The following is a 21,741-nucleotide window of genomic DNA, read 5'->3' as shown; positions in this document are numbered from 1 at the left end:
ACACAACTGTTGTCACAAGCTGGGCAGCTGTATCGCCAGATGCTTAACCACTTTCACCCTTTTCTCTACTTCTAGTGTGTACGGCATCTGCCATCCTGGACCATTCCTTAATACTTTATATAGCACTTATTAATCATAGTGAAGTATTATTTAATGTAAAATATTTTCCAGCTGCTAAACACTGCTGTCCTCTTATTTTACTTGCAGTAAAGTGGAACTTAATATTAGCAACAGTTTCAGTTTTCGTGACATCCACAATGTTATTGCAGTGCTCAGAGGAAAATATGAAAAAGGTGAAAATGATTTGTTTTTTTAAAGCTCTATTGTTTGTAGGACAGAAAATTGTTTTCAGTTTTTTTATAATTTCTAGATTGTGAATTTTCTAATTTTAGTTCTGGGGAAGAAGGTCATATAGTAAATCCATTGGCTGTTGAACCAAGGGTTTAAGATGTAGTTAGATTCATTCCAATTTTATGGGCAACTTACATTTACTAAAACAGCACATTTTTTGTCCAAATGTTAATGTTGTAGGATTTGGCAAAATAAAAGGATGAAACATATACTACCTGCAATTTAAATCTGGATATGAAACTTGAATTATTAATATTAAACAACATGTTACTCGAATCTTATTTACATATTTCACAACATTCTTATTTTTATGCTAATTGTGTCTCACCCCCCCCACACACACACACACCTTTATTAAGTACTCTAGCTACAAACAAAAACAATAAACATCCCTAACCCTCTCTGACATAAACTTGTGCTTCTCATGTATCCACAGTAGCTACAATAGTATAAATCAATAGTTTATTATAGTCAGAGATGATTTACTATTACATACTTCCTTTCACTAACTTTGAAAGATTAATTAAAGCTATTATCTCTTCCTGTTTGTTGGTATAGTCAATTCTGTCATTGTGTGTTCTAGATCACTATGTTATTGTTGGTGCTCACATTGATGCCTGGGGTTATGGTGCTGTGGACGCTGGCACAAGTTTTGCTGTCATCATGGACCTAGCTAGAACGTTCTCCACTCAAGTTGGAAAAGGTAAATGCTTTTTGTACCCACCCTCAGTTCAAAGGATTTCATCCCTTTTGAAAAGAAATATTCAAGCAACTTTATTTCTTTCAAAATGATTTGTGATAAGAAAAAAGCTTTACTCTCTATGTAATACATTGTTGTTATGTTATAGATATACATATATAAGCAGATTCACACAATTTTTTACAAATCTGAAACTTGTATTTTTAAAGTAATATAGTTACTTTGAGTATTTTTAGTTGAAAATAAAGAAAAAGATGGAATGGTTTACATTTAGTTATTAGTAGGGCATAAACATTTAAAAACTTGATATAAAAATCAAGGGAGATGTCTCTATTTTTTTTGCTGTTTTTTTTTTACTTAGGTTGGAAACCAAGGCGTACCATTATATTTGCATTGTGGGATGCATCCAAATATGGTCATATAGGAGCATATGAGTGGGTCCAGGTTTGATACAGTTTATCTATTGTGTATTATTAATTTATGTCAGTTTGTACTCAACTGTAATTTAAATTGTGCCCGATAAAGTTTAGGTATCCTAACAGGATTAATATTAATTAGCATGTTGTCTCAGAAATATATCTGATTATAATTAATAGAACATAGACAAAGATCTATACTATAGGCCAACACATGATTCTTCCAGATCTAGAGTCCAACATAGGATTCCAAACATTGAATAAAACAAATAATTATAATTATAATAATTAGGAGATATAGACTAATATAAAAATGCACTTGTTTCACAAACATTTTTATAAATAAATATTATGTGATATATCCTTTACTAAACAAAATAACATCTATAATCAATACTTAAGATTACTAAATCACATCACATAGCCAGTTCTCTCCTACAAATTTTATGTCTTAGTATATTTTGATATCCCACAATTCTTTTTATTCAAACATTTCTACATATTGTAGAACCTTATATTCTGGCCCCAAAAACCATGTTACAATGGGCAACATTGTTACTTTTGTCTAAGTTCTGTAAGACAATATTCTCAGTTGATCTCATGTTTAGTAAATAGGGGTGAATGGGGTGTTCAATAAATTGTTTTCTTTGTTAACATTTCTACTTGTACGCACACTTGATTCTACTTTCAAATTGATGACACAAATCTCTACCTGTTTGCTTATTTTTTCTTTAGAGAAATTTTTTTTTTAAAGTTGCACCCCTCCCCTAAAATGTTTGTGTTTTAGTTTGAATAAGACTAATACATTAACTAATACATTTTCCTTTTCTTTTCCAGGAGTATGAGAAACAGTTAAGTGCTGGGGGTGTGGCTTACATTAATATTGACTCTGCAATCAGAGGTTTGTACACTTCAGGGTGTGAATTACATAAATATACATTTCTATATCTGAGGCTCTTTACCTGGAGTGTAGGAGCTTATGTCATTGATGAATGTGTGGAGTGTAAACGCTTATGTCATTGAAGAATGTCTGGTGTGTAGGAGCTTATGTCATTAAGGGATGTCTGGAAGATCTATGTCATTGAAGAATGTGTGGTGTGTAGGAGCTTATGTCATTGAAGAATGTCTGGTGTGTAGGAGCTTATGTCATTGAAGAATGTCTGGTGTGTTCGAGCTTATGTCATTAAGGGATGTCTGGAAGATCTATGTCATTGAAGTATGTGTGAACAAAAGAACTCAGGAAGTTATCAACAATAACTGCTACCAAATTATTTGAATGAAAATGTTCAATGTATTGATCGTTCTACTATTCTATAGGTAACTACAGTTTTTATGCAGAATCCAATCCACTCCTCTATGATGTTATCTACAAGGCAGCTATGTCCATCAACAGTACAGAGCCAGGTCACACGAACCAATCAGTGTATGAGGTCTGGAAACAAAGAACAGCTCGATCCAGTTTTTCTACAACAGAACCATGGTATAATAATTGTCTAACTTCATCTGAATAGAATTGCAGACCTAGATACTTAAGTGATTTTTTTAAATTGAAGAAAAAAAAATTGGGTAGGTTAGATTATGTTTTAGCCTTTCCTGATACACTGATTCCAACTTAAAAATGAATTCAGCAATGAAATAAAAATTAGCCATAGTGAACTTTTTTTTATTTCACCAGTATGTACTAGTCTTGCACTCTCTGAATGTCTTGCATGTGACTTAACTAATTAATATTTATCAAGAATTTTTTTAATAGCATTCTTAAGACAAAAGATTTAAGCAAACACTGTCAGGTTCATTTACAAACACTTGAATATTCTTATGAGGAATGATCTCATAATATTGAAAACTTTGTTCATGTCCATATTTTTCGGCCTCATAAATTTAAAAATCTTCCATTCAATACCTACACTTGTACCATTTATCATTCATACCATGCTGCACTACGAACTTAACAAGAATAGTCTGGTAAAAAATAAGAAGGAAATAGACAATCTGGTAGAAATCAAAAGAAATAGTTTGGTAAAAAATGGAATAAAATTCACAGGTCAAACCAAGTAAAGTAAAATAATATGGCTTTTAATTGTAAATTCATTGTCTTGTTGGGAAAAGTAATTTCTTAAACCTATTTTAAAAAAATTGTTGATGTCTAAACTGAATTTTCTTCCTTAGGATCAATTATTTATCTGGTGACCAGGATCACAGTCCTTTTATGTACAGACTTGGAATGTCTTCTGTTTTGGCTGCTTTTACCTATAACATGCAGGTATTTGACAGCATTTTGAAACATCAGTAACTGACCAGAAACTAGCTTGGTGTTAGTGGCTCCATTTTTTAGTATTCTTAACTGACCTATGGTGAATCTCTTGGAAATGAGATGATTGCCTGGGTGTTAGCTATGGACAGAATGATGTCACATCCACTTCCTCTCCCTCCTCTCTACACTATCCAAATGAACAGCAAGTGCCACAATACAATTTAGAATCAGTGGCATCACAGGTTCAGCCAGGGTGTTGCACTCCTGAATCTTTTTCCATGTTTGGGTATAATTACAAGGCAGCATAGGTTTGATTTCAGTTTTGCCGAAGCTTTCTGAAATACTGGTAAGCTTCGTACCACATATTAAAATGTTGATAGGTGATTTCATTTTCTAAAGATTTATAACTGACCACATTTTTTTAAATATTGGTAACCTACCACACAGTTAAGAATAAATAAATGATGAATCTAAATGATTTAATCTTGATCAGTCTCATTACATATCTGTGAATTTGAAATAAAGAAAAAAAAAATTTTAACCTCTTAATTTATTGGCTTTATGCCTACATTCACTGACTATTCTGCCTTATGCCTTAAATTGTTGTTTTTACTCACAATGATCATTAGGTTGATTTCATGGCTGGCAGCAATAGTTTCAGTAAATCTTTGATGTGACAATGTTGTTGTCATAAAGAAAATATTTAACTCCAATTTTCATTTCACTTGAGCTTTTTTTTCCTTAAAGACAAACATATCAACCATCCATTTTAATAAGGGGAAAGTGTAATATTTATATTTATATTGCACTGAATAATAGTATTGGTTTGAAAATCAACTTTGAAACAATCTCCTGATCTAGAAGATATTTCATTCATCTAGGTAACTTATCATTCTTTTAAGTTCAAAGTTCTTATAGTCTTAAAAGTCTTAAAAGACTTACATTGATAACACTTCATTGTGAACAGAACATAACCTACAAACAAATCTACATATCAGAATGTATTACTAGATGTAATTAGTTATGTTCTAAAATTTCAGGCCTACCCCAACTTACCAACTTATCCAGCGCACAATACATTACAAGATACCATGAACTATGTGCTAGACATCGATCCAAATTATTCTCTTCATTCTTCTTTAGTCCAGGTGAGTCTGAATTTCAATCTCATGTAGTCAAAGAATCCTGCCTCATGTAGTCACAGCATCCAGTCTCATGTAGTCACATCATCCTGCTTCATGTAGTCACAGCATCCAGTCTCATGTAGTCACAGCATCCAGTCTCATATAGTCTTATCATCCAATCTCATGTAGTCACAACATCCAATCTCATATAGTCACAGCATCCAATGTGTAGTTATCCCACCCAATCTTGTGTTATCACAGCATCCAGCATACTTCAACTAAGTCTAGGCAACCAAACTATTTATCTTTGTTTGAGCATTTAATTTAAGTCTTTTCCTATGCTGCTAAAGTGGAATGTGTGACTTTATTGTTGTAACTAATCTCGACGTTGCACTGAAAACATTGGGCTATTTTGTGATTGACTATGTTTAAATGTTGCACTGATGACAGAGAAATGTAAGAGTAGTAGAATTCAGTTGTCTGCTAGCCTTGAGTCCATCCTGTCACACCAAAAGCAACATGACAAAGTTTTGACCTTTAATTTATGTAGATCTTGAAATGAAAAGGCAGATAAGCTATCAAAGGCAGGTTCATCTATGGAACAACCAGATAGACCTGTTAACTACCTCACCCTAAGGTCAGTGTTAGTCAACAATCACAAAGAGGAGTGGCTCAACCAATGGGCATCAGGAAACACAGGCAGAGCCATGTACAGAGAAATGACTACGCCTAACAAATTGGACAGTATTAACTTCCTCCCCCGCAAAGAACAACCTACAATCTTCCAACTAAGAACAGGACACACACCACTATTAAATTACCACCTGAACAAAATAAACTCCACACAACTACCCCTTTGCAGACATTGCGCCCACCCCTTTGAAACCGTAAACCATATCCTCTTTGAATGCCCCTCCGTAATCCACCTTAGGCAGACCCTACTTCCACTACAGCCCAACATAACCAACACCCTGTATGGCAGTGCTGAACAACTGAAGAAAACAGCACACTTTTTTTCCTTGGCACAGTCTGCAAAAGAGCTCACAGCTCAGCAACAATAAAGCTGGCTAGAAGAAGAAGAAGAAGAATGTAGATCTTAAAAAATAAATCAATGATACAGGCCCTTGCCATAGTTCCTCTATCTTAATTACTTACAACTTGGTTTTCTCTGGAATCACTTCAAGCCAATAAATCTGAGTGGAACTTTAGCCTTTTCCTTTCCTCCATCTTGCAAATTATGAAGAGAAAATCTTTTCAAAAGTTCTTGCTTGTAGTATAAAAAATCCATTAATAGGATGAGTTCATTTTAATTGTCTTCTCTATTGAAGTTACATCTTATAATTTATAAGATAAGATTTTATCTAATGGAGACAATGTAACATCAATGTACAACTCTCATTTATTTCACAAGTGTGAATTTTTTTTTTTTTTTTTTTTTTTACATTCTTGAATCATAAAAAACAAGTTTTTATATTAGCAGACAATATCAACAGATTCTTTGTCTGAATATTTAAATGTATAAATTTTTTATTTGACAGATTCTAAGTGATATTGTACTTCAACTTGCTGACTCAGCAATTATTCCTATCAATGTAACACATTATTGTCATATGATGAAACAGGGACTAGACTCAGCCAAGCCAGTCCTAGAGAAATATCTTTCTGGCAATGAGACAGGTAGCTACATAGCTATAGCTTTAGTTAGTCTGGAATGAATTCAAAATAGTCTAAAGGAGTTCACAATGAGATGAATTTTTATCAACTTGTGTAGCTGTTAGGCACAGAACTTGTGATTATCTTGCTTAAACTTTCTTGTGCAGAAAAGTTTCATCTATGCACTAGGTAAAAGTAGATTTTCGATAACTGTTGCGCATTATTACCTTTCTCCTTTAAGTTTTGATCAAGTTTACACTCTGTCTCACATCATGTCCTTCTTTTATTATCAAATGCTTCCTAATAGGTTTAGATGATCATCAAACTCCATTAGAATGAGGGCGTAAGAGGTTTAAAGTCCTGGCTAGAAACCCTGCTGTTATGTTTAGTGCACATATGTTACCTAACAGTTCAAGAACTTGTGGCTTCCTGTCAAGGACGCAGAGATTGGCAAGTCTGGGGCAGTCGAAAAGAATATGAGTCGTTTTCCATTTTCTCTTCCTACCCTCAGTGAAGGGACTTGAGTTGAAATTTGGCCAGAACCAATGGGACAGTAGCCTGTCCTGCATTATGCTATAAGAACTTGTTCATGTCTGATTAGCTTCTACCATGGGGCGGTGTGGTCAGCTGGCGTTTTAGGAAATGTCCCAGTACTCAAACCATTTTTCCATTTCTTTAGTTTGGATTATTGTCAGAAAATGATGGAAACTAACAGGTGCACATTAGGTGATGTTAGCTCTCTCTGGAGGGCCAGGAGTCTAGGCAGTACCCACTGCGTTAAGTATTTTTAGATTGTTTGTTTTTAGATTGTGTACTTTGTTTTTCCAGTCTGACCACTCTGTCAGCATTTTCCTACCTTTAGTTGCCAATGCCATTTAGTATAGGTAATCTGTCTGAAGTGATATTTTAATTTTTCTAATGCATTTCTTTAATTATTTGTTCAATTCTCAGAAGAACATAAAACCAGAAAAATAATCCACATATTTGTAGATATTCTTTTTAAGGTTGCACAGGCTTAAGCTTTACAGGCATCCATTTCTTATCTCATGTTTTAAATGCCTTATCATTCTGTAACTGAAAACAGCCAACTGAATTTAGCTTCCCTTTCATGATAAAAAATAAGCAAAATCTCATTTCCTTTGAACTCAAAGATGAGTCCTATTCTTGCTTTGAAAATTTGGCTCCTCGCAAGGCATTGGAAGATTGTTTCTGTTGCAGAGTTTCCCGCTAGATTTCTTTGATCTCCTTGACTGTAACTCACAATACCAACATTCATGGCTTCAGGATATGAGGAGTGATCAATAGCTAATGTTTCCCATTCGTGAATGTCAATTTCTCTTTCTTTGAGGGAGATATTGAAAGTATCTTTATATCATTTGTGTTGACTCCTTTGAAAGTGCTTCCAGCACACAGCTGCCCATAAAAAGTAATTTGGAGAGGAGATTTTTTCAGGCCTACAGACTACTGTCAAGCCCATTTTAGTTGGGACCTTTTTGCTTTGGCTGGATACTGTTCATCTGTGACAGCTGTAAGATCTAAAAAAATCTGGTATGTGGTTAAACAAATTCACCTGATGAATATTTCTTAGACAGCTGAGGTGGAAGGAGTTTAGTTATGATGTGGTGGGAATATGTTTGTTTGTTTGTTAAATGGTTTACATGTTTCTGATGTTCCTTCAGAGTTGTTACTTCCTAGTCCAAACCTCCCGCAGGATGACGGGGGATGGGAGTGGGCAATGGTTTGAACCCAGGACCATCGATATAAGTCAGAATGACAGTCCAGCGCACAAACTGCACAACCAGGCAGACATCCATATAAGGTCCAGGACTCTGAAGCATATAAAAGTGATGGAAGGACTACAGTTTAGTATAAGTGCTGAGTCTTCTCCATTACAATTGTTCTTGAAGTCTGCCAAAGGGGGCACTGCAACATGGAAATCTAGCTCATCATCTAGGTTGGCATTTACTGATATGGTACTTTTCAAATAGCCAAACTTTTTCTTACATTTGCTAGTATCTGGCCATCTCTAAACTTGTGATGTGGATAATGGCTTAATACAGCAAGGATACTCACTGAAGGCCAGAAGTCATCAAGGAACAACAATACTTTACATTTTTATTTTACCAGCTTTTTCTCTAATCACACTTAAAAAAAAAATTTAAGTTTCATTTATTCCTCTTTTTGTTAGAGTATCTCCTAATATTAAGTCAAATATTTTTCGTCCCTTCTTTGCCATTTATCTTTTTGTCTGCTACTGTTAATTGCTGGACATTTTGCAAGTCTGTATTACTATTTTTCTTTTTGAGTAATAGCATTCCATTTCAAAAGATCCTTGCAAGCACTATCCTAATAAATCTCCTTTAGAATAATTTTTTTTTTTTCTTTTGCAGATTTGTTACAGTCTACCATATCAGAATTCACACAGGCAGCATTAGAGTTCCAATCTCAAATAGACTCCCGGAATATGAGTGATTTGACGTGAGTAAAATGTCAGCCTTTTTTTAATATTAAAAAAGTAGAGTTACCCTTTTCAGACTTTGCGATCTATAGGGCAGATGATGTCAAGTTCATCTGTTTCTGTGGCTCAGGTTAACTAGGGTGGCTAGCACAATGACCGACCGCCTTTCCTTTTCCACAACTAATGTCAGGTGCCCATTATTAGAGCTGAGTGGACTCAGAGGCGCCCTAAAAGATTGCAGAATTGAAAAATCCCAGTCTTCAACGGACTCAAAGATGATGTCTATTGAGTCTTGCTTTGAAATGTCAGCAGCACAAATCACAATTTGACCAGGATTCTAACCCCCCCACCCCACCCCCCCCCCCCCCACCACCACCACCACCACCAGTTCGGAAGCCAAGTGTTTTACCAATCAGCCTCCATTTTGAATATTATTAACTTAAATGAATCGAGTTTTTTTTTTAAATGTTCTTGCAATGAACTTGAACCTTTCCAAGAGCTGCTATGGGTTGTTTCAGATTTTATTTTTATATCTCAGTTTGTCATTTTATAGGAATAAGTTTCATATTTGATAGTAAATTTTCTTTTCTTAGGTAGAACAAATCTTCCTTTTTTTTTTTAATCAAATTTCAAATTTTTTTATCAAGTTTAAAAATAACTTGAGCTATATTAATATAACTGTCATACAAAAATAACATTTGAAAGAAATATTGTAGCTATTTTATTTGTTGTTTCATAGTAAGCTTCCCGTTGGTCAATTTTCTTTTTATTTAATTTTATATTTGTTTTAGTTTAGATATTTTATCAGGAAAAATATTTTGTCTGCCATCTATTCATATGTCATGTTTAGATTTCAAAAATTAAAAACACTAACTTCTGTAGTTTGCTTGAAAAAGGAATAACAAATGTTTGGTCACCTGAAAACAAACAATTTTGTTCTTCAAATTCAAACTGTTTCTACACAGATATATACCATTTTTAAAACAAGGATTCATGGCATAACTGAACTTCTGTGTTTTGTATATTCTTGATGGCAGTATTTCTACCAAATATAGTTTAGTTTTATAAACTACAGACTTTATTAATAAAATATTGTGAAGAAATGATTCATTTTCAATTGTGTTTAGCTGTCTTTCAACTTAAGCCTCATTCTTAAAGTGTTCCGGTTTTTTTTTGTTATTTACAGAGAATTTGATGTTTTACAAATAAATAACAAGCTTATTCGCATTTCAAGAGCCTTCATTTATGAAGGGGGACTTTTACATCAAGGTCAATATAGGTAAGTCTTCTATAGTTAGTGTACAAGCTAGATCACAGTCTAGAGAACAGTTGGTTTGGTTTTTCTACTACTCTATAAAGTTTTGTAATTTTTTTTTTAGCAACTCTCTTACACTATAAGAATTAGTTGAGAAGATTTGATAGGATTGTTGTATGCGTTCATAGTGGACACGAGTTTTGATGAGATGGGCTTATGATATCAATTCAAACAACATTTTAAGTGTAAGTAGAGAGACAAAATGCACTTAGTCGTCTATAATTCTACTGAGCTTAAGGCATTTTGTTCTTATTGGAAGAGAAACCCTGATACTGCTCCCAATGTATTTAGAAAAACAAAAGTAAGACTACGGCTGCTTTATTGATCATTATTGGAAGTTGGTTGCGATTACAAATAGAAATACATCGTTCACATAAATAGAACAGACACAAGATATAGTTCATTGAGTGACTGATGTCTTGATTCTTTTCACATTTCCTAATCTATGTGTAGTGTTGATACAGTCTGACCCAGTAAGGAACAAATGAGCTTTTGTACCATTCGGTTCTAGCCTTGATTGACCTAAGTTGCCCACTTTTGGATGACTTTTAATTAAAATGGAGCAGTTGGCAGTTGTATTCTAAGATTTGTCCCGCTTTGCTTGGACATTTTTGTTCAAAAAGTTCATTTAAATATGGTTTTTGATGCTCTTTTTTTTTTATAAGGTTATCTTAGCGGCACAACAGTTTAGATGTTATTCCATATGTTAGCAGATTTTACATTGTCACACAGTCACTTCACTTGTTGTATCGGTATATTGTTTATCTGCAATTCATGTAGCAGTTGTTTGTTCCTTCTGAAATCAATTAGGAGTTCTTTAGTTTTTAAGACATTCAGTTCTAACAATTTTGTAGCAATAATAAAAAAAAAAAAAAAAGGACATCTACAAAAACAATTAGCTACATGACTGGTAATTTATTTGCTTCTTGCTAATGTTTCAAATACCGGTATCCAATACTTTTTTTTGTGGATAATTTTCCTCATAAGAAAAAAATGACAACATGCATTATTTGAGTTTCAACTTTGTTTTTAATTAAATGCCTAGGGGAATTAATTTTTGTCTGAATATTTTAACTAGACTATCTCTCAACAATTTTTGGATAAACAACAGAAAAAAATGTATTGATGATATGACGTGTTAAAAGAGGTATTACTTGATGCAATTAGGTTACGCTGCCATTACCCATAATCACCCCATTCTTCAAATATCTGTTTTTTGGTTTATTCTGGAGTTGAAACATATTAAAAATATAATTACCTACATAAATCAGTACATAAATATTTACACTGACTGAATTTATGTGTTTCTTACATTTATGACCTTGTTGTCATCCACTTCAGTCTGCACCCTTGCATTCCCTCCCTCCAAGGCGACACCACTGGGTTACAATCAAGTCCTGATAATTTTATGTCTTTAGTTTAACAGTGACCACTTCACTTATTACCTAAACCTAACTAATTATTGTTATTAATTGTTTACCTTTTAATAGAATATCTGTCATTTCTAAGATTTGAGACAAATTTCTATTTTATATGTTTTTCACTTTGTTATTAATTAAGCTCTGTTTTGTATTTTTTTTTTAATGCTTGGAAAATTAAATCAATTGTAGGAAACTTTTCTAGAATATCTTTTCTTTTTAAATCAACCTTTCTTTTTATCTTTATTTTTTTGTTGTTTCTTTCAGAAATGTTTTAATTGCACCACATCCAGAGAACTTGAATGAGGAAGTTATATTCCCTGGCCTTTCTGAGACAGAAGTTGTTGAAAGAACACTGCTGCAGAGAGAGCTGGTTATAGTAGTTATTGCCATTAAAAGAGCCAGAGATATTTTAATGGATGACTTTGGGCCAGATATATTGGACCGAGATTTATGAGCTGTTCGACTTGTTTAAAGTTTAAATCAAAAATAATGTTTCCATTTTTAGTATCTAACATACTTAGTGGATTGTAGGGAACACAAAATGTATCATTATTTATTTGTATACCGACTTGAACAAATTGTGACTTTTATATTTACGCTACAAAACTTTAATTGAATCTCTCCCCTACACAAATGTTAGTTATGTTTAATTTCAATAGTTGTTTGTTTAGAGGCTTTGGAAAAGGGCATCATGCTGTACCAATTTAGGTGCGACTCTTTTTTCCATGATATATGAGGTGTCTTAATAGTCGAACAGACTAAGGGATGAATGAAAGTGAATTGTTTTGGTCTCAACTGCTAAAGTTTGGTTTTGAAATTAGTGAATCGAATTTTGAATTCTAGCATATTTTTTTACCTTATGAATTACAATAATTAGTTTTATGATTTGTGTACAATTTGGTTCTATGAAATCAGTCAATTGATTATTTCCTTTGGCACAAAGTTGTTTCACCTTGATGTGATAACTCACTAGGAATTATTTCCTAAGTTGTTCTTTTTTTTGTGAGTTTTTTTTTATTGCTTCATTTCCATTTTAGATGATCGTTATATTGAGATTCAATCTTTGAACTTCCACGACAAACACATTTTATACTACAGCATTTGTATATAGTGGTGCAGTACTTTGTATATAGTGGTGCATTAATATGTATATAGTGATACAGTACTTTTTATATAGTAGTACTGAGACAGTACTTTGTATACTATTGTAAATATATTTGACGAGTGGTTGTGTACTTTGACCTAATTCTTTTTTTTTCCTGCTCCAACTTTGATCTTTTATTGTTGTTTTTTTAAGTTACAATTACATTCAATGTGGTGTGCTTAAGCCTCTGGGTGTCAGAACCCACATTCCCATTTGGGCCCCTCCCCATATATATACATATATATTCTGACACTATGATCCCCCATTCAAAATGTGTCATTCTTTCTTCCCTTGTAATACACACTAGAACATTATTAGCCCTTGGATTTAATGAAGGAAATACAACTTGTTTACTTGCTTTTGTAGGTTTACTTCTTAATGTTTGTTGCAAGGAAGAGATTAAAAACTTTTAAAATCAAATGTGGGCTAATTTATTTTATTTGAAATATTACTCTAATGGAATAAGAAATTTTGGGATTAGCAGTGTCGCAAAGTCTGCCAGAACGTAGAACTGTAGAGCTGCAACTGCTCCTATGCTCATTGGCTCCTGATTTTTTTTTATCAGGATTGACTCCCTTTAATACCAATGACAACAGAATTCTGGATTCTGAGTGTTCTTTTTTCTAGGCTGATGAGTTAGTTGTCTGCCCAAAGCTTTTGACTCCAAACCAAGCAAAAGTGGCTGCGTGTTCATGTGTTTGCATGCAGGATTGTTGCTTGGACTTATTGATAGTCCCGGTTTAAAACCCTGCCCAATCCCATCACCTGTCGTCCTACGGGAGGTTTGGACTACGAAGTAAATTGTCTTCAACATTCAAAACATTTTAACTATTTTAGAAACATTTTATAAATAATGCTTTTATTGGTATTGATTGCTGCAAACCTTTCTTCATCATTAGGAAATCCAGTATGAAATAAACTATTATAAAAACTTGTTGATTGTGGCTTATAAACTCTATGTATTTCTACTCTACTTGAAATCAAAATATTTCATTTGTTTGAATCAGTTCAAAAGATGCATTTAAGACGTCTATTTATCTTTCTCATGCTGCTCTATCTATTCAGTGTACTAACAAGAACTTACCCAAACTTTCATTAAATATCACATTAACTAAAATGTCATTGACAGATTTCAACATATATCAATCATGATCAGGCTTCAGTCTTAGTCATAGTGGCAATGGCAATGTCTAGGATCCAAAAGATTATGGATGAGTGCAGTGTTTCATATGGCAATTCAAACCCAGATGTGACTTGCATATTTTTCCACATCTGAATTAAGTTTTCTTTGCATCTTCTGCACCTCAGAAAAAAACTAAAGTCATGTTTCAGAAGTTGCCCAATAAAATCTACACAGCCCCAAAAATCACCTCCGAACATGGTAAACCACTTAACATATCTTGTAATCACAGCATTCAATGAAGCATCACTTTCAAGAGAAGTTTTAACCATCTTGCTAAGGCACGCAGCATTTTAGATACCTCCAAGCAAGAGTGGCAGAACAAATCCCTCCTCTGCCTACCTAGATCAGTGTCTACCAAGCAGTGGTTCTCACCACACTTTTGTATGGCACTGATACCTGGGTGCTCTATTGAAGGCTCCTTGAAAAAGCTTCAGTCAAAGGTGCCTCAGCTCCATTTGCTGGCAGGACTACCTTACAAATAACCATCTTCTGCTATGGGGCTTTTGTGGGCAGTATAGAAGCACTATTTACCATTCAACAGCTGTGCTGGGTAGGACAATATTCCACATGAGGAACGACCTCACTACACCATTTATTTATTTTAAATTTTCTACCAAGTTTATTTTTTTGTCTCTGGTTAAGTCAAATTGTAAAAAAAAAAAATCCGTTATATACCCAAGGGTTAGGTTTAACCTTACAAGCAAGGCTTCGTTCCAATAAAACATAAAATAGAGAGTTAACACATACAATAGCACAGCTATTGTCTGCATCAGATGTGAAAAAAAAATATAAGCTACTGGGTTTATATAGTTATGTGAAACACTGTACTTGCCCATAATCTTTGGAATCAAACTATCTTTTGTTCTTTTGCATCAATTTGAATAATTAAACTTTTATCTTTACAGTTAAGAAAATTGTTATTACTGTATCTTTTAATATATAAAACTGACTTCATTGCTCAGTCAAATGAACTAAACATGATGTGAAAGTGTCCTTAGTATTAGTTAAAGTAGAATTTGTTCATATTTCATATAATGTTTCTTTTTCTAAATCACATTGTATTGATATAATATATCATAGAAGAAATATTGTTATATAGATCTGAATTTTTTTTACTACTGTTCGTATATATATATAAAAACATAAATTCATATTGTTTGTCTATTAAGAAATAAATATTCAGTATATTATTGAAAGTTTGGATTGTATTTGAATTTCCAAGTCTAAGATGTAGTTCAGTTAACATTTGAAAATGTATTTTGCTGTACTTTTATCTATTTATTTATTTTTAATTCTCTAAGTTAATATAAATACAGATTTATTTCAGCATTTGCCCAACATAACTTTATTTTAAAATGTATTTATATGTCTCTTCTTTAGAACAAACACTTAAGTCTTCAGTAGTAAAATGCTGCAATTATCTTTTTTATAACTTGTTCAGATCATCTTGATAAATCAAGAGTGGTTTATTGTAACTCAGTCTTAGGTAACAGTTGAAGTAACATCATGTACAAGCCTTTAAAAGGGCTCTGGACTGACATCTTCCACTGCAGGAAATTTGGCTGGGATGTAATAATCTTTATTTCAGAAACTTGTCATCTCAAGGCAAACAATATCCTAAGATTCTATGATCATTGCATTTGGTGTGGAGATTCTTGCCAAACCTGAGAGTTAGGCTCAAAGAATTTGAGTTTACATGATTAGTGAGAACATACTGGCAATGGAAGATCTTTCTGTTAATCATTGAGTCTTACAAGAAGTCTAACTTTTTGACTGCCATCTTGTGTCTCAAATTTTCTGTATTTATTTAAAGAAGTTTGGTTCATTTCAATCTAGATTTATGACATAATCTGCAGGGCTTTGTTAGGCAATTCTTTTTCTTTATGCTGATATATATATATATATGAGCACTCACCTATACAAAAAAGAAAGTAAAATGAAATAATCATTTGTTTTAGTCTGATTTTGTTGTATGTATTCATTCATGTAATGGTGCTCTACATAAATCCAAAATGTTAAAGTCTTTACAAACTCCAGCCTGTATGTGGTTCTGTTAAAGTCTTTGACTCTACAAACTCCAGCCTGTATGTGGTTCTGTCCTACTTTTGTTTCAAATATTTATATACTGTTTTACTGTCAAAATTGAAATTGTTTCTCTGTGATTCCTGATCCTTATTTTATATTTGTCAATTTTTTTTATTTTTAAGAAACCAGTGAGTAGCTAATGTAGACAATGATTTGATTGAGTTGATGTGAGTTCATTTGACTATTAAAGTTTTAATTTATTGACTTAAGTTATTTTTGTTTTATTTAAATGATTCATCATTTTTTTTTTTCAAATTTCTAAATAAGGTGATCAGAACTGATTGCTCTGAACAGCCTATGTTTTAGCGTTTTAACCCAAGCTCTAGGTTGTTCTTGATTTGTCTTAAAGCAAACAGTATACCCTACATGGTTTATAATAGAGTTCATTATATCAATGGATTCAGGATTTTCTAATGGGAAGAGAACAATAATAAATGTCTCCAAATCAACACCAATAATAGTTAACTCTGGTGTACCTCAGGGCCCACTACTGTTTCTAATTTACATAAATGATCTACCAAATTGTATTAGTTCAGGAACAAAAGTCAGATTATTAGCAGACAATTGTGTAATATGTAGAACAATAAAAACAACACAAGATACTGATATTTTATAAAAAGAATTACAGAAATGGGAATCGAATTGGAGCATGTCTTTCCACACAGAAAATGCCCGCTATTAAGAGTAACAAAAAAAACTAAAACAAATAAAACTACTTACTTTATTCATGGTAAACCAAACCATTTACACAGACTAAAACTCAAAATATATAGGCGTAATAATAAATGAAAAGTCACAATAACTACACATCGAAACTAAAGAAAACATGAAAAATCTAAAACAAATACAAAATAGAGCAGTGAGATTTATAAAAAAAAAAACGAATATTCTAATTTGATTAAGTAACATCATTAGTAAAATCACTGAGCCTAGAGACACTTGATAGACAGAAGACTAATAAGTAAAGTAGCTATAATACTTAAAACACTAAACCACAGAGCAGAGGCACATTTCTTATGCAAGAACAAGTTCTTCTTCCTAGTGCCATTAGAGAATGGAATGGGTTGCCTGAATCAGCCAGGAAAACCAACCACCTAGCAGAGTTTAAGTTATTTATTAACATGCATGACTAAATTGACACATGAATTATCTTTTTTTTAATTAACGTCTGTAATTAATGATAAGATAGAGTCATGGCTCTTGTACAAAACACTGCTCTTTAACTATTGGAGTCACTTAAATTCTTGTACTGGAGAGACAGCTTAAGTAGGCCTACTGGAGTTTTTGCTTAAATTGTGCTAGATCTCAAAAAATAGAAAAGATATTAAAAATCTGATTTATATTTTGCAGCTTCCAAATTTCAGATGCAACTAACCCTAACCCTTGAATGAGAGATTGCTTCTTCACTTACTATCAATTTGATGATTACTTAATATCAACTTTAGGTCAGGGTCACACTGAGCCATATCTTCATATGTGTGGCTGAGAGGCTTAAACCGCTTGGCTACCTATCAAGGGGGCTCGAGTTCAACACCCGACTCGAACAGAGTTGGGTAGAGTTGTAGATTTATATTCTCAGAATAATTCTGAGTATCACGGGGAAAAACACTGGTCCTCAGACGTCGAGCTTTGCATACTATAAGCAAGAAAAATAAGCTCAGTAAAATCAAAATCTATTAACAAATATAAGACAATTGAATACATAATAGTTTTTTAATACGATGTAATAATAAAAAAAATTAATAATAAAGATTCCCCCAGTCCCAGTGTTACGTGTAGCATGCCGTCAGGCGACATAACAATCATATTAGCAACACTTTCGACACTTACATGTCTATTCACACGTCTATTCTGTATAGACGAAGATAAAGTTGTTTGTTACTAGAACTTTGTAGGTTCTGATATTCTCACTGAAAATATTGAGACCTTCCTAAAAACCTGCCTGGCTGGACCACTTCGGGGCTCTTTCTGGGCCACTTCTGGACCACTTCGGGGCCCTGGCTGGATCAGCTTTTTGTTTCCACACAAATTTGTAATTTTGTGTTCATCTATTCTTCATATGTAGGCTGACCGAAGGAAAGACTTTTGTTTTATTTTTTTTTAAGGAATTGAACAGAATGGAACGTCGATTTTTTTTTTTTTAAAGTTTAATCCTATAACAATAACTGTGGCTATGTTAGCTCATCTTTACAGAACATCTACTATAGTAGGAGTACTATTTTAATCAACTTTCCATCCATTCCTATAATGAGATAGTTAGTTCATAATGATTGAGCCACAACAGGTTTGGGGGGATGGAAGGCGGAGGTAGACACGTAAGCAGAATACAGCGCTGTCGGCGTTTTGTCATTGTCTAGAGATTAATGGGTCAGGTAAAGACATCTCCCTGGAGTACATTCACGGGCTGTTGCTTTCTTTAAAAAAAATTCAGTTTGTTTGATAGGTCGACGTCACACACAGGTAAGAATTTGTTTTTTATCTGGGGATTGTAAGAATTAACTAGAACTGAATTATAAACCTTTTTTTTTTCTGAACAAGTCATTGGTTGTCAGTGTCACTCAATGGAATAAGTAAAGTTCCCCTTTCAGACCTTGCGATCTATAGAGCAAATGACGTAAAGATTATTTCTTTCTGTTGCCCACGGTTGACGAGGGTGTTATGTAACAAACACAACGACCAGCCGCCTTTACCTTTCCTCAACTAATGCCAGGTAGCCATTACAGCTGGGTGGACTCAGAGGCGTCAAAGATCCCGAAATTAAACATCCCAGTCTTCAATTAATGGAATAACCCAAATCAGTGATGCCCAAAATACGGGCCACATCCGGCCCTCACTTTCGGCCGGTCCGCCGAAGCGTAGGCACAAAGTGTAGAAAAATCCCCTCACCACAAAAATAAGTTTATAAACAATTTTTTCCTACGTTAGGGTAATGGATTGGTACCGGCATTTAGCCAATAAATTTGTTTTACAAAGAAAGAGTTACTTTTTAAAGAACAAACATTTAAAAAGCTATGTGAAACCAAACACATAAATAAATAAGGTGGCATTCTTGGTTTGAGACGCGATTGTAATATTTCGCCTACAGTGAAGGATTGATGAGAATATTTACCAAAAAAAGAGATAAGAAAAATTTAATCGGCTGTAAGACTAGCTACAGAGTTGTTCACATTGTAAGTAAGGACATGTTGCCATTTTCCGACGGTGAATGCATAAAAAAAAGTGCTTGCTAGCAACTATGGAAGAAATGTGTCCTGAAAAGAAGAATGCTGTTGTAACTGTCAACCTTTCTCGTGACATTTACAAGAAGAGTGAAACGCATGGATAAATATCTACTTTCAAAACTACCAGTCAAACCAGAATTTCGAAATGTTTTCTATTCTGCATTACGTGTCTACCGACATATCTGATACCGTTCATAATCCTGGTATATTCGAGATACAAACAGTAGTTTTGAAATCAGAGACGTTAGTGGATATGAGGATTATGCATGGGACAACTACAGGCGAAGTCCTGTTCAAGATGTTTCAACCATCACAGAGGATTTCTCTTCCTTGGGAGAAATAAGTGTAGTTTCGTGATCTTTGGGCGCCTTTGAGTCCACTCAACTCTAATGGGTACCTGACATTAGTTGGGGGAGAGTAAAGGCGTTTGGTCGTTGTGCTGGCCACATGACACTTTCCCTAACCGTGGGCCACAGAAACAGATGACCTTTACATCATCTGCCCTATAGACCATAAGGCCTGAAAGGAACTTTACTTGTTTTACTTACTAATGATGGTGCCACAGGTATGGTTGACAGCAAGAGTTATTAGAAAAGTTTTCTAGTGGAATGGAACCGGGCCTCTGTGGCTTCATTGAATTAATCCTCAACAAAATGTGTGTGGCCAGGTGTTCAGGCTGGACCATGTGATTATGATCGTGTTCAGATTGAACAATGTTCGTCGTTTCTAAGATCCATTTGCCGCCAATGTGTCATTGCCGGACAGAGCTGAAACTGGAACTGATTGACTTACAAAGTTAAATATTCCTGCTTGACAAATTTCAGGTGATACAGACAGCTGACTTCTACTCTGTGTTGCTTGCAGAAACTTTTCTAAATCTCTAAAATAATCGTTAACAACAATTGGAATCACTTATTGGTGAGGTTTTCAGTGATGAATCGTGCGAAACCCGTATTACAGAATCATCTCAAGGACGAATATTTAGAATTCTAGATTGAGTGTTCAGACTTGGCGTCTCGTCTATGCAGACGGATATTTAAAACTTGGTTTAGAATAAAGTTCTCATTAATTAATGTAAGTAGTAGATTCGTGGATTTCTAATAAAAAAAATTTTTGTTGATGTGGCCCACGACACGAGCGTGGGAAATTAAAATGGCCCGCCCGCCGAATAAGGCTGCGTATCGCTGGCATAAATAAAACCACTGAAGCATTGACTGTTTAAAAAAAATCAGTTAATGGAGTATTTGTCAACAACGGTCCATATAAAGACAGCACAGCAACAAGTGTTGAAAAAATCCTGGGAAACCATAAAAGGATAATCAATATTAGCTAACTTTATAATGGACCTCATTCACCAATCGTAAACAAACTACATTTAGCCACGTGGTTCTCTATCTCTTCTATACAAATTACGATCTAATTTTAATACACAATGGCTATCACGAGACAGTTTTTTTTCGTTGTTTTATCAATATTATCACGTGACTAAATGTTGTTTGTTTACGATTGGTGAATGAGGTCCATTAAATACTGATAGATCGATTGAAAAATAATGGAGGAGGGGGGAATCGTGATGGGTGTGATCGGAAGAAGGCCTAACCTTAGAGAAATGTTCCTCACATTTATTTATCTAATAGAATTGTAAAACCTCCCTACCCCGCCACAGATACGTCACCGATAGGCCTACTTAGACTGTCACAAATTGCACTAAGTGGCCTTAAAATGACATTGCCCTAATTCTGAGATAACTATCTTAGATTTTCATTGATCAAAAATGTAAATAAGTCATCAATCATCTTTACAAGAAATGTGAACTTTCTACAGTTGAAACTAATTGTACAGATGGAAACTTCACCAGTTCAAGACATGTCTATTTATCTACTTGAATAATCGTAATGTTTTGACTTTAAAGCAAACCGTTGACCTAATTATAGCCCTGCGCCTGTCACTAACCGTAGGCTCAGCTTAAACAGACATACTATACTGTGTAGGCCTATATATAGACCTACAGTAGCCAGGAGCCATATATAATGTATAATGGATATGAAAATAGAATGTTTAGGCAGAATCCCTGGTGTACTTCGGCCATTTTTATCTATGATCTACATAAAATAAAATTTAAAAAAATATAATTTTAGTTACCTGTTCGGCAATTTCTATTTTTATTATTTTTTTTAAAGAATTTCGATCTAGTTGGTCGCACAAGATATAAACTTCCAAATAGAATTGTTTAGGTAAAAATCAGTTTCTGTGGTCATGAGGCGGGCAGATTTTTTTTGTATTGATTTTTGATACGAAATTAATTGCGTTCATTGTTTTAAATATATAGCCTACATGTAGCCTATTTAAAAGGTCATGTGACATGAAGGCATAATATAAATTTAAAAAAAGAGATTAAAGCTCTTTTTTTTTTTCT

General features: G+C 33.8%; 2 protein-coding genes across 9 annotated transcripts in view; both read left to right on the top strand.

The window, feature by feature from the left end:
* The window catches only part of LOC106063594 (N-acetylated-alpha-linked acidic dipeptidase 2-like), a 158,840-nt gene extending 142,532 nt beyond the window's left edge, over positions 1–16,308 (top strand). For all 7 annotated transcript variants that reach the window (XM_056008971.1, XM_056008972.1, XM_056008967.1 and 4 more), the window contains 11 exons: positions 208–293; positions 935–1,054; positions 1,413–1,495; positions 2,305–2,368; positions 2,785–2,947; positions 3,637–3,730; positions 4,762–4,869; positions 6,384–6,522; positions 8,889–8,976; positions 10,143–10,235; positions 11,957–16,308. In XM_056008971.1, coding sequence (XP_055864946.1) covers positions 208–293; positions 935–1,054; positions 1,413–1,495; positions 2,305–2,368; positions 2,785–2,947; positions 3,637–3,730; positions 4,762–4,869; positions 6,384–6,522; positions 8,889–8,976; positions 10,143–10,235; positions 11,957–12,146 — 1,228 coding nt within the window. In that variant the 3' untranslated portion in view covers positions 12,147–16,308. The remainder of the gene's footprint in view (positions 1–207; positions 294–934; positions 1,055–1,412; positions 1,496–2,304; positions 2,369–2,784; positions 2,948–3,636; positions 3,731–4,761; positions 4,870–6,383; positions 6,523–8,888; positions 8,977–10,142; positions 10,236–11,956) is intronic.
* Positions 16,309–18,384: 2,076 nt separating this feature from the next.
* Positions 18,385–21,741, top strand: part of LOC106068720 (prolyl 4-hydroxylase subunit alpha-3-like) — a 38,335-nt gene continuing 34,978 nt past the window's right edge. The window contains exon 1 of one of the 2 annotated variants that reach the window (XM_056008974.1): positions 18,385–18,564. The gene's annotated coding sequence lies outside the window, so the exon portion shown is untranslated. Of the gene's footprint in view, positions 18,565–19,396; positions 20,400–21,741 lie in introns of those variants that run through there. The other variant, XM_056008975.1, reaches the window with a different exon arrangement.

The sequence above is a fragment of the Biomphalaria glabrata genome, chromosome 13 (genome assembly GCF_947242115.1).
Source record: "Biomphalaria glabrata chromosome 13, xgBioGlab47.1, whole genome shotgun sequence".
NCBI classification, from domain to species: domain Eukaryota; kingdom Metazoa; phylum Mollusca; class Gastropoda; family Planorbidae; genus Biomphalaria; species Biomphalaria glabrata.
This window is presented reverse-complemented; position numbering and strand designations above follow the sequence as displayed.